This window comes from Helianthus annuus, chromosome 3 (assembly GCF_002127325.2).
Source record: "Helianthus annuus cultivar XRQ/B chromosome 3, HanXRQr2.0-SUNRISE, whole genome shotgun sequence".
In the NCBI taxonomy this organism is placed as follows: Eukaryota; Viridiplantae; Streptophyta; class Magnoliopsida; order Asterales; family Asteraceae; genus Helianthus; species Helianthus annuus.
This window is the reverse complement of record NC_035435.2, coordinates 83,731,228-83,747,877: the sequence shown is the minus strand read 5'-3', so window position 1 is coordinate 83,747,877 and position 16,650 is coordinate 83,731,228. Positions and strand designations below refer to the sequence as shown.

At 38.9% G+C, this 16,650-nt stretch overlaps 1 protein-coding gene across 1 annotated transcript; it reads left to right on the top strand.

Annotated features, from left to right (window-relative positions):
- Positions 1-9,504: 9,504 nt before the first annotated feature.
- On the top strand, positions 9,505-10,287 carry LOC110931361. Its single transcript, XM_022174758.1, has one exon. It carries the CDS (start codon positions 9,505-9,507, stop codon positions 10,285-10,287), a length of 783 nt encoding a protein of 260 aa, XP_022030450.1.
- Positions 10,288-16,650: the final 6,363 nt, after the last annotated feature.

Here is a 16,650-nt window from a genome sequence, read left to right as displayed (position 1 = left end):
CATGACCCGTTTAAACAATACTTGCTCGTTTTAAATGGATAATTAAATATAATTGTTGATATTTACATGCATGTGTTTAAATTAAATGCACTTGTCTCGGGTCATCGGTTGAATGGTACATTTATCTTGTCGTAGGTTATTATTTAATAATAATAATAATAATAATAATAATAATAATAATAATAATAATGGTGATAATAATAAAAATAAGAATAATAAAATGCCTTTCTCCCGATAATTAGGGTCGAGTACGGGTTGTCACATTCTCCCCATGTTACAGGAATTTCGTCCTCGAAATTTACGCTAAGCCAAATTAAACGCTCTAAGTCCACAAAACGAACATGTATGCCACCTAGCACGTAAAGTCCCATAGCATATAAAGTCACATATTAATCACAACATTCTCATTAAGTCTCATTTATCCAATCCACATAATCATAACATAAAGATGAAATCATGGAGGAAGACCCGAAGTGTTATAGGTTAGGCCAGCATATGTCGTCCATGGAGTACCGTACTATCCTTAAGTATCGTCTCATGATTCCTTTATTCCCAGTTGATGAGGTATGCCCTCTTTGTCATAAGGCATGTTTGGATTCTTTGGGGAGCATGCTGTTCATTGTAGAGAGCTCCCGGGGTTCAAATACTGACATGATTTGGCTAAGGATGTCCTTTTTAACCTATTCAGGCGCGCTGGTATTTCTGCTAAGAAAGAGGCACCCGTTAATTTCTTAAAAGACCCGTTGGAAGGGAGATCTACCCTTCGACCATCCGACATTCTGGTCTTTGGATGGGTAGGAGGAAAACATGCCCGTGTGGATCTAACAGGGGTTTCCCCGCTTGTGGGCTTAGGGGGTAGTGCTTTCACGGTGGGTCAGACTGCTTTAAGGGCTGCTTCGGGTAAAGTGACCAAACATGAGAAAGCGTGCCCTGATAACCAGCACATGTTTATCCCAATTGCCTTTGATACTTTTGGTTTTCTGGCGCCAGAGGCTGTGGACCTACTTAGTCGAGTTCAAAGGTCATGCATAGTAATGTTATGACCCCGAGATCTATGGACGTAGTTTTTAAAAGATTTGGTTTTGTAATTCAAAAAGGGGTAGCAGCGCAGCTTGTTTCCCGTTTACCAACTATCTCGATGTAAAAAAAGACATTGGCTTTAAATCAAGATTGGTACAATTTAGTTATATTTTGTATTCTTTTATTTAGTTTTTGAAACCGGTATTGTACTAGTAGAATTTTCCACAATAACGAGAGTCTCGTTATTATTTATTATATATATATATATATATTGCAATATATTTTTTAAAAGTGAACCTAGTTCCTACAACTTCAGTGGGATGTGTGGATTAAAAAATCGTTCTTATTCAAGTAAGTGTATATTTTAAGAAAACCGTGTAGAGTGCTTAAACCTTAGTGAAAAACTTTAAATTCTAGAGAAATAACCAATATAAATCATTAATGTTTGTGTAAGATTTAAAAACAGAAGAAACGGGGAGACAGTTTTGGATTTACTTCATACATTGCTAGATAAGATTAACATTTCCTAGCCATAGAGGCAGCGTACAAATTACAAACTAAAGGACCCTTAACACTCTAAAATAAACTAAAATAATAAAAGACTTAGACAACACAAGTGGAACTTTGCCACACAACCTAGTTCAAATAAAAATTATAACAGCAACTTAACACACCCACGTCAAATATATTTAAGATAGCGACACACCAAAGTCCATTACATAGTTCAAACCCCCAGATCGAACAGGTTCAATCAGATTACCCCTTGATCACTTAACGAGGCTTCAAGCCTATGTATCTCTTCGTTTCTGGCCTCTAGCAAACTCCGGGCAATCCTAACACTTTCTGCCCTTCTTGTCCTATTCTGTTGTAAAGTGGCTATCGCAGCTTCAGTTCAGCCTCTTCGCACTGTTGATTCAAATTAGACAGCCTTTGGATTACAGTGTTAAGAGTTTCATTTTGCATAGTCTAATAACCTATTGCGCTATCAAGTGGATATGTCGCTCTAGTTTAACGTTGGTGGTACAGACTTTCCATGAACTGTCTTTTGAGATCCTCGTCCGTAAGGCTAGTAAAACACAAGTCTATAAAGCTTACAGTGTATACTTCTAGCAGGGAATTGATTTCTGGCTGGGTTATGAAGTTGCGGTTTAACACCAATCGAAATTGGCATTCTTCACTTGTCAACTCCCTTTGGTTTTCCTCACAGATAACACAATCACATTGTTGGCCGACCATTTGATTTCCTAACTTTTTCTGTTCTGGTGATCAAGGAAATATAAAAATTATCAGAAACACAATATCAGAAAGTAAGATACATACATCCACTATGATTGATTTGTTAGTAACCTGCTGATTGAACTCAAAATCTGAAATAGAAAAACAGGAAAGCAGAAAAGAAACAGTAACAGTGAACCGGGCTTGTGTTTGACACAATTCCCTTAAACTGATTCACCGTCTGTTCCCATGGTACGCCGGTTCGAAGCAGCAACAGCGCACTGCCGGACTTGAGCACTTGCCTGAAAAGAAGCTGGAGAGATGTCATTGCAGAGATTGAGAGAAGAGAAGAAGCTGTTTGTTGGTGTGCTAAACAGATCAGCTTGATCTGGTTTTATAGTCACCTAAACATAACTGAATTTTGGTCATCATTGCAGATATATAAAACCAAATAATGGTCATTAGTGCATCAGTTAAAACTGACAAATAATGATCATAATAACAGTTATAATGATGGTAGTTTAAAACTGAAAGAAAATGATGATCCTCAATAATGAATAATCATTTCAGTTTGAAACTAAAAAAACGAATCAGTTATGTCTCCGGTGCAAAAACTGCCTCACACGGGCTCGGGTTTTTGGAGCTGCATTCGTGTCCGCATGACGTGCAGGCACGCACAAATTCCAGTTCCGAAACTTAATTTTTGCACCCCCCCCCCCCCCCGCGCGGGTAGGACTTGTGGTAAAACATGTCATAAGACTACAATGGTTTGGTAAAGGTTTCACCTTATAACCAACCATTCTCTTTGTTCCCACACCAATGTGGGACAAAGTGTCTTACCACACTTTGAGACTTTCATTCACACCCCTTAACTTCCAACAATCCCCCACATGAATGGAGGTTGATCTCAGAAACAACATTATTCCAATTAGATTCCACAAGTTGAGTTATGCATACAATAGGTAGGTATTACCCTTTGAACCTTCGCTCATGAAATGCACTTAGCCCACTGGCTCTGAGTAGACATCTATGTCTTTGAACTCGTCTTCCGTTCAAGTAAACGACAATACACTTCACATAAGACTCTCCCTGACAACGTCAAGTCCTCATAGTTATGTTCGTTATGGTCATGAACATGAGCCTGGTTCTGCGAAAGCCATTACGTATTTTGCCCTAACAATAACCTTCAAAGCGACCCCGCTTCTCTCTCACATAGGTGATTCACTAAGTATGGTTACCTTAGTCGAATCATTAAAAGCCTTAGGCTTAGCCTCACACTTGTCACTTTTAGGAATGGACTAGGAAGTTGACTAAGCTTTGTAATAAACTCCCTTTTAAATACGTAGGGTTATCCCCCACAGTGACCTCACTCATTCATAGATTTAGGTTTTTGCTATTGAACTCAGTTCTTGGGATCTCAAGTCTATTAAGTTAGGTTTCTATCATATGAACTTAATTTTTCAAGGGCTTCAGTCCCATTCCTAGAGACTACTTCTGAACTAACTCTCCACTTAGGCCTTTTGTTGGTGGATCCGCAATATTATCCTTTGACCTCACGTAGTCAACAGTGATAATTCCAGTAGAGATTAGTTGTCATATCGTATTATGTCTATGTCTAATATGTTTGTTCCTACCATTGTTATCACAATGTATAGAAATGGCTGATGCCAGCTTAGGCCATCTTGGTATATCCTCACCAAATTGACATAACCATTCTGCCTCTTCACCTGCTTTATCTAAAGAGATGAAACCGTTTGTTTCAACGATTTCCATGATATAGCTGCACCTCCAAGTGTGAATACATACCCACTTGTTGCTTTGAAATCATTCGTGTCAGATATCCAATTTGCATCATAGTGTCCTTCAGTAACTGCTGGATATCTGTTATAGTGCAACACGTATTTCTGAGTATATCTTAAGTAACGAAGCAACCGAATGATACTGTTCCAATGAATTGAACTTGGGTTGCTCGTATATCTACTTAGCTTGCTCACAGCAATGAATTGAACTTGGGTTGCTCGTGTATCTACTTAGCTTGCTCACAGCATGTGCTTAGTTTGGTCTAGTACAGCTCATAAGATACATCAGGTTGCCGATAATTCTTGAGTTTTCCAACTGGTTAACAGGTTCACCTCTATTCTTGGCTAGATATTGACTTGTGTCAATGGGAGTTCTAGCTACAGTAGAGTCATTTGCATTAAACTTCTCAAGAATTTTGTCCACATAGTGGGATTGACTTAAAACAAGTCCACTTTGGGTTCGTGTGATTTTAACTCCCAGAATCACATCCGCCAAACCCATGTCTTTCATGTCGAATCTTGTTTTTAGCTTGTTCTTTGTAGACTTTATGATTTTTTTCATCACTTCCAGCAATGAGCATATCATCTACATATAGACACAAAATGACATATCCATCTGATGTGTCCTTCACGTATACACACTTGTCACATTCATTACCCAACGTTAAGCATGGCATGATCAAACTTTTGGTGTAATGTTTTAGAGCTTGTTTCAATCCATACAAGGATTTCACTTTACACACTTTCTTTTCTTACCCAATGGCTGTGAAGCCTTCAGGTTGTTCCATGTAAATTTCTTCTTCTAAATATCCATTCAAGAAAGTTGTTTTCACATCTATTTGGTGAACTTCCAAATTTTTAATGGCGGCAGTGGCAAGCACCAACCTGATGGATGTTATTCGCACAACTGGCAAATATGTATCAAAGTAATCTAAACCTTCTCGTTGTTTATATCCTTTGATCACCAACCTTTCCTTGTACTTATCGATGGTCCCATCTGGCTTCATCTTTTTCTTGAAGATCCAACGATATCCTAGTGGTTTACATCCTTAAGGAAGATCCACTAGTTCCCAGGTATGATTTTGTAAGATAGAGTCTATCTCACTTTTGATGGCCTCCCTCCATTGAGGTCCTACTGAGGAATTCACCGCTTGTTGGTATGTTTGCGGTTCCTCTTCTACCATATAGGTAAGAAAGTTAGGTCCAAAGGATTTTTCAGACCTTTGTCGTTTACTCTTTCTGATTCAACTTCCTCAGTCTTAGATTGTTCTCGAGGTTCATTATTTGCAACCTCATTCTCTAGAACAATTTCCTCAACCGGTCTAGTGAAACTTGGTTCACTTTTACCTAAGCATGGGAACACATGTTTAAACCATGATGCATCCTTAGATTCTATTATGGTGCCATTGCATATTCCAGGGTTCTTAGAATCATGCACAAGAAAATGATATGCACCATAAGGAAGGGTGTATCCTATAAATACATAATCCACTGTTTTGGGTCCTATAAGTAGGCACTTTGGTGGTATGACCACCACCTTGGTTAGACACCCCCACACTTTCAAGTGTTTATATGGTGATGTCTTTCCCGTCCATAATTCGTATGGCATCACATTTTTCTTCTTATTGGGTATCATGTTCAACACATAATTTGCCGATAAGATTGTTTCCCCCCACATGTTTTGGCTCATCCCAAAACTTATCATCATGGCATTCATCATTTCTTTCAAAGAGTGATTTTTTGCATTCCGCTATGCCATTTGATTGGGGGGGGGGAGTAAGGAGTCGTGAGTTCATGTATGATTCCATTTTTGCACACACATCAATGAAAGGTGAAACATATTCACCTCCTCGGTCGTTCCTTACGATTTTGATTTTTCGATTTAGTTGATTCTCAACTTCGGCCTTGAACAAGATAAACTTATCAATTGCCTCGTCCTTACTCCTAAGCAAGTACACATAGCAATACATTGTACTATCATCAATAAACGTGAAGAAGTACTTGTTCCCACCATGAGTAGGGATTGCTTTTAGATCACACAGATCTGTGTGGATCATCTCGAGGGGTTCGATGATTCATTCAACCTTTTTGAATGATGATCTCGTTTGTTTTGCTTCTACGCAAGTTTCACGTTTATTATTTGAGTCGATATCAAATGTTGGTTTGCAATTAAGTTTAATCAAACGATGTATGGAATTAAAATTAACATGACCTAGTATACCATGCCAAAGATTAGAAGACTCAAGCAACTAAGCAGAACTAGTAGATTCTTTCATTCCATTAACAACAGTTACATTTAGTTTAAACATACCGTTGAGGCATAGCCCTTACCAGCATACACACTATTTTTTGTTAACACGACCTTACCTGACTCAAGCATCAACTTGTTCAATTGCCACCCCGGCACAAGGTTCTTACGAATTTCTGGAACATATAACACGTTGGATAAGGTGAGTTCCTTTCCAGAAGTCATTTTCAAAACCACATTCCCCTCCCCTTTGATTTTGGCCGTGGCGGAATTTCCCATGAAAACCTTTTCTCCATTAGTCACCCCCTTGAAGGTGCTAAACCGATTCTTGTCAACGCACACATGAGGGATAGCCCCCGAATCAACCCACCAATCGTTGTGGTTTTGCCCAACCAAGTTAACTTCTGTGACCAAAATCGAAAAGTCCATGATCATAACAATGAAGTTATCAACCTCATGAACCATGGTAACTTGTCGAGCATTTTTCTTCTTTGGAAGCTTGCATTTGTTGGCCTTATGGCCTTTTTTTGACAATTGTAGCAAGTTCCTTGGAACTTCTTTTTTCCCAACTCCCCCTTTAGGACCAAGGTTAGAGCGTTTCCCATGAGTTTCCTTTCCACCGTTCTTGTTTCCCTTCGAAGATTGGCCATGTTCAACAACATTGGCCTTTGCTGTTTCAGGACCATCAATCCTTTTCAAAGCAACTTGTTGTCTTCTTCAATGTGAAGGCGAACAACAAGATCTTTAATGGTCATTTCCTTTCGCTTATGCTTGAGATAGTTCTTGAAATCAACCCAGCTTGGTGGTAGCTTTTTTATCATAGCAGCAACTTGGAATGTCTCGCTGAGCACCATTCCTTCCACATGAATATTATGGAGAACCACTTGTAATTCTTGAACTTGGCTAATGACACTATCATTTTGAAATCCAACAACTTAGCCACCATGAATTTCTTAGTGCCCGCATCTTCTATTTTGTATTTGCGATCCAAAGACTCCCACAATTCTTTAGCAGTCTTGGCTTTGCAATACACATTGTAAAGCGTATCAACCATACCATTCAAGATATAGTTGCGGCACAAGAAATCCGAATGATTCCAAGCATGAACCGCGATCACTAATTGAGCATCCATATCCCCTTCATCAACATGGGGAACACTTTTAGTCAAGACCCGTGCTAGGTTCAGAGTGGTCAGATAAAAGAAAATCTTTTGTTGCCACTGTTTGAAATTCACACCGGTGAACTTCTCTAGTTTCTCAGCATACGAAGTCACTGCATTAGGCAGCTATGCAACCAAACTGGTTGTCATAGCAACAACAGAAGTCATGATCGCAGAAACAGTAGTGTTCATGGGTTGGGATTCCATTCTAAAAAGAAACAGAACAAGAACAATCAGTAATATAGTCTGTTTAAGTTTGTTAGTAACCTGTTGATTGAACTCAAAATCTGAAATAGAAAAACAGGAAAACAGAAAAGAAACAGTAACAGTGAACCGGGCTTGTGTTCCACACAATTCCCTTAAACAGATTCGTGGTTTGTTCCCAGAGTACGTCGGTTCGAAGCAGCAACAGCGCACTGCTGGACTTGAGCACTTGCCTGAAAAGAAAATGGAGAGATGTCGTTGCAGAGATTGAGAGAGAAGATAAGAGAAGAAGCTGTTTGTTGGTGTGTCTAAACTGATCAAGTTGATCTGGTTTTATAGTCACCTAAACATAACTGAATTCTAGCCATCATTGCAGAGAATTAAAACCAAATAATGGTCATTAGTGCATCAGTTAAAACTGACAAATAATGATCATAATAACAGTCATAATAAATGCAGTTTAAAACTGAAAGAAAATAATGATCATCAATACTAAATAACCATTTCTGTTTTAAACTAAAAAAATGAATCGGTTATGAGTCTCAAGTGCAAAAACTACCTCACGCGGGCTCTGGTTTTCGGAGCTGCATACGTGTCCGCAGGACGTGCGGGACGCACAAGTTCAATCAAACTCCAGTTCCGAAACTCAATTTTTGCAACCCCCTACGCGTGCGCGGGTAGGACTTGTAGTAAAACATGTCATAAGACTACAATGGTTTGGTAAAGGTTTCACCTTATAACCAATCATTCTCTTTGTTTCCACACCAATGGGTTTTTTTTTTTTTTTTGAGTTTAAAACTGAATTGTTGGAAGTTAATGGGTGTGAATGAAAGTCTCAAAGTGTGGTAAGACACTTTGTCCCACATTGGTGTGGGAACAAAGAGAATGGTTGGTTATAAGGTGAAACCTTTACCAAACCATTGTAGTCTTCTGACATGTTTTACCACAAGTCCTACCCGCGCGCGCGCAGGGGGGTGCAAAAATTGAGTTTCGAAACTGGAATTTAATTGAACTCGTGTGTGCCCCACACGTCCTGCGGACACGAATGCGGCTCTGAAAACCCGAGTCCGCATGAGGCAGTTTTTGCACTCGAGACTCATAACTGATTCGTTTTTTTAGTTTAAAACTGAAATTATTATTCACTATTGATGACCATTATTTTCTTTCAGTTTTAAATTGCCATCATTATGACTGTTATTCATTATTTTTCAGTTTTGACTGATGCACTAATGACCATTATTTGGTTTTAATTCTCTGCAATGATGGCCAGAATTCAGTTATGTTTAGGTGACTATAAAACCAGATCAAGCTGATCAGTTTAGACACACCAACAAACAGCTTCTTCTCTTCTCTTCTCTCTCAATCTCTGCAACGATATCTCTCCAGTTTCTTTTCAGGCAAGTGCTCAAGTCCGGCAGTGCGCTGTTGCTGCTTCGAACCGGTGTACCCTGGGAATAGACGGGGAATCTGTTTAAGGGAATTGTGTCAAACACAAGCCCAGTTCACTGTTACTGTTTCTTTTCTGCTTTCCTGTTTTTCTGTTTCAGATTTCGAGTTCAATCAACAGGTTACTAACAAACTTAAATAGACTATATTACTGATTGTTTTTGTTCTGTTTCTTTTCAGAATGGAATCCCAACCCATGAACACTGCTGTTTCTGCGATCATGACTTCTGTTGTTGCTGTGATAACCAGTTTGGTTGTATCGCTTCCTAATGCAGTGACTTCGCATGCTGAGAAACCATAGAAGTTCACCAGTGTAAATTTCAAACAGCTGCAGCAAAAGATGTTCTTTTATCTGAACTCTGAACCTAGCACAGTTCTTGACTAAAACTGTTCCCCATGTTGATGAAGGGGATATGGATGCTCAATTAGTGAGCGCGGTTCATGCTTGGAATCATTCGTATTTCTTGTGCTGCAACTATATCTTGAATGGTATGGTTGATACGCTTTACAATGTGTATTGCATAGCCAATACTGCCGAAGAATTGTGGGAGTCTTTGGATCGCAAATACAAAACAGAAGATGCGGGCACTAAGAAATTCGTGGTGGCTAAGTTTTTGGATTTCAAAATGATAGACTCTATCACTGTCATTAGCCAAGTCCAAGAACTACAAGTGATTCTCCATGATATTCATGTGGAAGGAATGGTGCTCAGCGAGACATTCCAAGTTGCTGCTATGATCGAAAAGCTACCACCAAGCTGGGTTGATTTCAAGAACTATCTCAAGCATAAGCGAAAGGAAATATCCATTGAAGATCCTGTTATTCGCCTTCGCATTGAAGAAGACAACAAAATTGCTTTGAAAAGGATTGATGGTCCTGAAACAGCAAAGGCCAATGTTGTTGAACATGGCCAATCTTCGAAGGGAAACAAGAACGGTAGAAAGGGTGGAAAGAAAGCTCATGGGAAACGCTCCAAACTTGGTCCTAAGGAGGGAGTTGGGAAAAAGAAGTTCGAAGGAACTGGCTACAATTGTCAAAAGCAAGGCCATAAGGCCAACGAATGCAAGCTTCCAAAGAAGGAAAATGCTCGACAAGTTAACATGGTTCATGAGGTTGATAACCTCATTGCTATGATCACGGACCTTTCGATTTTGGTCACAGAAGTTAACTTGGTTGGGCAAAACCACAATGATTAGTGGGTTGATACGGGGGCTACCCGTCATGTGTGCTTTGACAAAAATCTATTTAGCACCTTCAAGGAGGTGACTAATGGAGAAAAGGTTTTCATGGGAAATTCTGCCATGGCCGAAATCAAAGGCGAGGGGAATGTGGTTCTGAAAATGACTTTTCGAAAGGAACTCACCTTGTCCAACGTGTTGTATGTTCCAGAAATTCGAAAGAACCTTGTGTCGGGGTGGCAATTGAACAAGTTTGGTTTCAAAATGGTGATTGAGTCGGATAAGGTCGTGTTGACCAAAAATAGTGTGTATGTTGGTAAGGGCTATGCCCTCAACGATATGTTTAAACTAAATGTAACTGTTGTTAATGGAATGAAAGAATCTACTAGTTCTGCTTACTTGCTTAAGTCTTCAAATCTTTGGCATAATATACTAGGTCATGTTAATTTTAATTCCATACGTCGTTTGATTAAACTTAAATGCATACCAACATTTGATATCATTCAAAAAGGTTGAACGAATCACCGAACCCCGCGAGATGATCCACACGGATGTGTGTGATCTAAAAGCAATCCCTACTCGTGGTGGGAACAAGTACTTCATCACTTTCATTGATGATAGTACAAGGTATTGCTATGTGGTAGGAACAAGTACTTCATCACTTTCATTGATGATAGTACAAGGTATTGCTATGTGTACTTGCTTAAGAGTAAGGACGGGGCCTTTGATAAGTTTATCTTTTTCAAGGCCGAAGTTGAGAATCAACTAAATCGAAAAATCAAAATCGTAAGGAGCGACCGAGGAGGTGAATATGTTTTACCTTTCATTGATGTGTGTGTAAAAAATGGAATCATACATGAACTCACGGCTCCTTACTCCCCCTAATCAAATGGCATAGCAGAACGCAAAAATAGCTCTTTGAAAGAAAGATGAATGCCATGATGATAAATTATGTGATGAGCCAAAACATGTGGGGGAAGCAATCTTATCAGCAAATTATGTGTTGAACATGATACCGAATAAGAAGAAAGATGTAACGCCATACGAATTATGGACGGGAAAGACACCACCATATAAACACTTGAAAGTGTGGAAGTGTCTAGCCAAGGTGGTGGTCACACCACCAAAGCGCCTACTTATAGGACCCAAAACAGTTGATTGTGTATTTATAGGATTCACCCGTCCTTATGGTCCATATCGTTTTCTTGTGCATGATTTTAAGAACCCTGGAATATGCAATGGCACCATAATAGAATCTAAGGGTGCATCATGGTTTGAACATGTGTTCCCATGCTTAAGTAAAAGTGAACCAAGTTTCACTAGACCGGTTGAGGAAATTGTTCCAGAGAATGAGGTTGCAAATAATGAACCTCGAGAACAATCTAAGACCGAGGAAGTTGAAATCAGAAATAGTAAACAGCAATAGACTGAAAAATCCTTTGGACCTGACTTTCTTACCTATATGGTAGAAGAGGAACCCCAAACGTACCAACAAGCGGTGAATTCTTCAGAAGAACCTCAGTGGAGGGAGGCCATCAAAAGTGAGATAGACTATATCTTACAAAAAATCATACCTGGGAACTAGTGGATCTTCCTCAAAGATGTAATCCACTAGGATATCGACAGATCTTCAAGAAGAAGATGAAACCAGATGGGACCATCGATAAGTACAAGGCAAGGTTGGTGATCAAAGGATACAAACAACAAGAAGGTTTAGATTACTTTGATACATATTCGCCAGTTACGCGAATAACATCCATCATGTTGGTGCTTGTCATTGCCGCCATTAGAAATTTGTAAGTTCACCAAATGGATGTGAAAACAACTTTCTTGAATGGAAATCTAGAAGAAGAAATTTACATGGAACAACCTGAAGGCTTCACAGCCATTGGGTAAGAAAATAAAGTGTGTAAACTTGTGAAATCCTTGTATGGAATGAAACAAGCTCCAAAACAATGGCACCAAAAGTTTGATCATGTCATGCTTGATGTTGGGTTCAAAATCAAATGTGATAAGTGTGTATACGTGAAGGACACATCAGATGGATATTTCATTTTGTGTCTATATGTACATGATATGCTCATTGCTAGAAGTGATGAACAAACATAAAGTCTACAAGGAACATGCCAAAAGCAAGATTTGGCATGAAAGACATGGGTTTGGCGGATGTGATTCTGGGAGTTAAAATCACACGAACCCAAAGTGGACTTGTTTTAAGTCAATCCCATTATGTGGACAAAATTCTTGAGAAGTTTAATGCAAATGACACTAGTGTAGCTAGAACTCCCATTGACACAAGTCAACATCTAGCCAAGAATAGAGGTGAACCTGTTAACTAGTTGGAATACTCAAGAATTATCGGCAGCCTGATGTATCTTATCAGCTGCACTAGACCAGACTTAGAATATGTTGTGAGTAAGCTAAGTAGATACACGAGCAACCCAAGTTCAATTCATTGGAACAGTATCATTCGGTTGCTTCATTACTTAAGATACACTCGGGAATACGGATTGCACTATAACAGATATCCAACAGTTATTGAAGGACAATGTGATGCAAATTGGATATCTGACACGAAAGATTCCAGAGCAACAAGTGGGTATGTATTCACACTTGGAGGTGCAGCTATATCGTGGAAATCATTGAAACAAACGATTATTGCTAGATCCACGATGGAATCAGAGTTCATCGCTTTAGATAAAGCAGGTGAAGAGGCAGAATGGTTACGTCAATTTGGTGAGGATATACCAAGATGGACTAAGGCGTCATCGGCCATTTGTGTACACTGTGATAGCCAATCGACAATTGGCAGAGCTCATAACACAATGTATAATGGTAGGAACAGACATATCAGACATAGACATAATACAATACGATAACTAATCTCTACTGGAATTATCTTTGTTGACTACGTGAGGTCAAAGGATAATATTGCGGATCCGCTAACAAAAGGCCTTAGTAGAGAGTTAGTTCAGAAGTCGTCTCTAGGAATGGGACTTAAGCCCTTGAAAAATTAAGTTCATATGATGGAAACCTAACTCAATAGACTATAGACTGGAGATCCCAAGAACTAAGTTCAATAGGAAAACCTAATTGTATGAATGAGTGAGGTCACTGTGGACGATAACCCTACGTATTTAAAAGGGAGTTTATTACAAAGCTTAGTAAACTTCCTAGTCCATTCCTAAAAGTGATAAGTGTGAGGCTAAGCCTATGGCTTTTAATGATTCGGCTAAGTAACCAAACTTAGTGAATCACCTATGTGAGAGAGAAGTGGGGTCGCTTCGAAGGGTATTGTTGGGGCACAATACTTAATGGCTCTTGCAGAACTAGGCTCATGTTCATGTTCATGTTCATGTTCATGACCATAACGAACATAACTATGAGGACTTGACATTGTCAGGGAGAGTCTTGGGTGAAGTGTATTGTCGTCTACATAAACGGCAGACGAGTTCAAAGACATCGATGTCTACTTAGAGCCAGTGGGCTAAGTGCATTTCATGAGCGAAGGTTCAAAGGGTAACACGTAACTCTCGTATGCAAAACTCAACTGCTGAAATCTAATTGGAATAATGTTGTTTCTAAGATCGACCTCCATTCATGTGGGGGATTGTTGGAAGTTAATGGGTGTAATGAAAGTCTCAAAGTGTGGTAAGACACTTTGTCCCACATTGGTGTGGGAACAAGGAGAATGGTTGGTCATAAAGTGAAACCTTTAGAAAGCCATTGTAGTTTTATGACATGTTTTCCCACAAATCCTACCCGCGCGCGCGCAGGGGGGTGCAAAAATTGAGTTTCGAAACTGGAATTTGATTGAACTCATGTGTGCCCGCACGTCCTGCGGACACGAATGCAGCTCCGAAAACCCGAGCCCGCGTGAGGCAGATTTTGCACTCGAGACTCATAACTGATTCGTTTTTTTAGTTTAAAACTGAAATAATTATTCAGTATTGATGATCATTATTTTCTTTTAGTTTTAAACTGCCATCATTATGATTGTTATTATGATCATTATTTGTCAGTTTTAACTGATGCACTAATGGCCATTATTTAGTTTTAATTCTCTGCAATGATGGCCATAATTCAGTTATGTTTAGGTGGCTATAAAACCAGATCAAGTTGATCTGTTTAGCACACCAACAAACAGCTTTTGCTCTTCTCTCTCAATCTCTGCAACAACATCTCTCCAGTTTCTTTACAAGCAAGTGCTCAAGTCCGGCAGTGTTGTTGCTGCTGCTTCAAATCGGCGTACCCAAGGAACAGACTGCGAATCTGTTTAAGGGAATTGTGTCAAACACAAGCTCGGTTCACTGTTACTGTTTCTTTCCTGCTTTCCTATTTTTCTGTTTCAGATTTCGAGTTCAATCAGCAGGTTACTAACAAATCAATCATAATAGATGTATGTATCTTACTTTCTAATATTGTGTTTCTGATAATTTTTGTATTTCCTTGATCATCAGAACAGATAAAGTTAGAAAATCAAATGGTCGGCCAACAATGTGATTGTGTTAACTGTGAGAAAAACCAAAGGGAGTTGACAAGTGAAGAATGCCAATTCCGATTGGTGTTAAACTGCAACTTCACAACTCAGCCAGAAATCAACTCCCTGCTAGAAGTATACACTGTAAGCCTTATAGACTTGTGTCTTACTAGCCTTACGGACGAGGATCTCAAAAGACAGTTCATGGAAAGTCTGTACCACCAACGTCAAACTAGAACGAGATATCCACTTGATGGCACAATAGGTTATGAGTCTATGCAAAATGAAACTCTTAACACTGTAATCCGAAGGCTGGCTAATTTGAAGCAACAGTGCGAAGAGGCTGAACTGAAGTTGCACTAACCACTTTACAATAGAATAGGACAAGAGAAGAAAGTGTTAGGATTGCCCAGAGTTTGCTAGAGGCCAGAAATGAAGAGATGCAAAGGCTTGAAGCCTCGTTAAGAGATCAAGGGGTAATCTGCTTAAACCTGTTCGATCTGGGGGTTTGAACTATGTAATGAACTCTGGTGTGTCGCTGTCTTAAATGTATTTGACGCGGTGTGTTAAGTTGTTGTTATAATTTGTATTTGAACTAGGTTGTGTGGCAAAGTTCCACTTGTGTTGTCTATGTCTTTTATTATGTTAGTTTAATTTAGAGTGTTATGGGTCCTTTAGTTTGTAATTTGTATGTTGCCTCTATGGCCAGGAAATGTTAATCTTATCTAGAAATGTATGAAGTAAATCCAAAATTGTCTCCTCGTCTCTTCAGTTTTTAAATTAGGTACATAACATATATGTTTACATAACTCATATGGAGGTATGGCTTGATCTTACACAAACATTAATGATTTATATTGGTTATTTCTCTAGAATTTAGAGTTTTTCACCAAGGTTTAAGCACTATACACGGTTTTCTTAAAATATACACTTACATGAATAAGAACAATTTTTTAATCCACACGTCCCACTGAAGTTGTAGGAACTAGGTTCACTTTTTAAAAAATATATAGCTATATATATATATATATATATATATATATATATATGATGTGTGAAAATGTGTATATTAAATTCGAACAAGTTTTAAAAATGGAATCACAACCTAAACCACACACAATCGGCAAGTGCACCGGTCGCAGTGTAGTGTAGATGGCAAGACCGGATATCAATCCGTGGACACTATATGCAAACTCTAGATACTGAACCTCTATCGAATAAATAGTCAAATTTTTAGATTTGTTTTGAGTGATTTTAAATAATTAATTAACAACTAAAATAAGCAAGAAAACGTAGGAAACAAAACAAGCAAACGAAGCAAACACGTGCGCAAATTGTGATCAAATATATATGAGATAAAGGCTACCTAGGTGTCGAATCCCTAGAATCATGCAATGCTAATGTGACAATGATGACGGTTAAATATCTATTTCCCTCGATTGACCCCCCGCTAGAGATGTCCCAAACGAGAAAGCAAGACTAAATGTGAAGTGCTAGAACGAACAGGCTCGAGCTATCGGTACCAAATCCTACGAAAATAGAATCCTTTTGACCTCAGAGACAATAATGTTGAGAGAGAATCCCACAATCGCAAAGCAAACCCAACTTTGATAATTAAAATCCTAGGAAACCCTAATTACGATGCAATAAACGAGCCCGAGCTATCGGTCACCCAATCTACCCACCAATAATTAGCTAATAACCTAGCTCACCCTAATCGTCTTTCGAGTCACAAGATGAGGATGCAAGTTTTAATATCGTGATTTTAATTATTAATCAACTTGGTCAATTTCTCAACACAATATTCAACCCGAAAATCCTAAGATAACCGAATTAAATTAAATCCTAAGTCTAGGGGGAATTTCTTCGTGCCTAAACCGCTGAATTTATTGACTAATAAA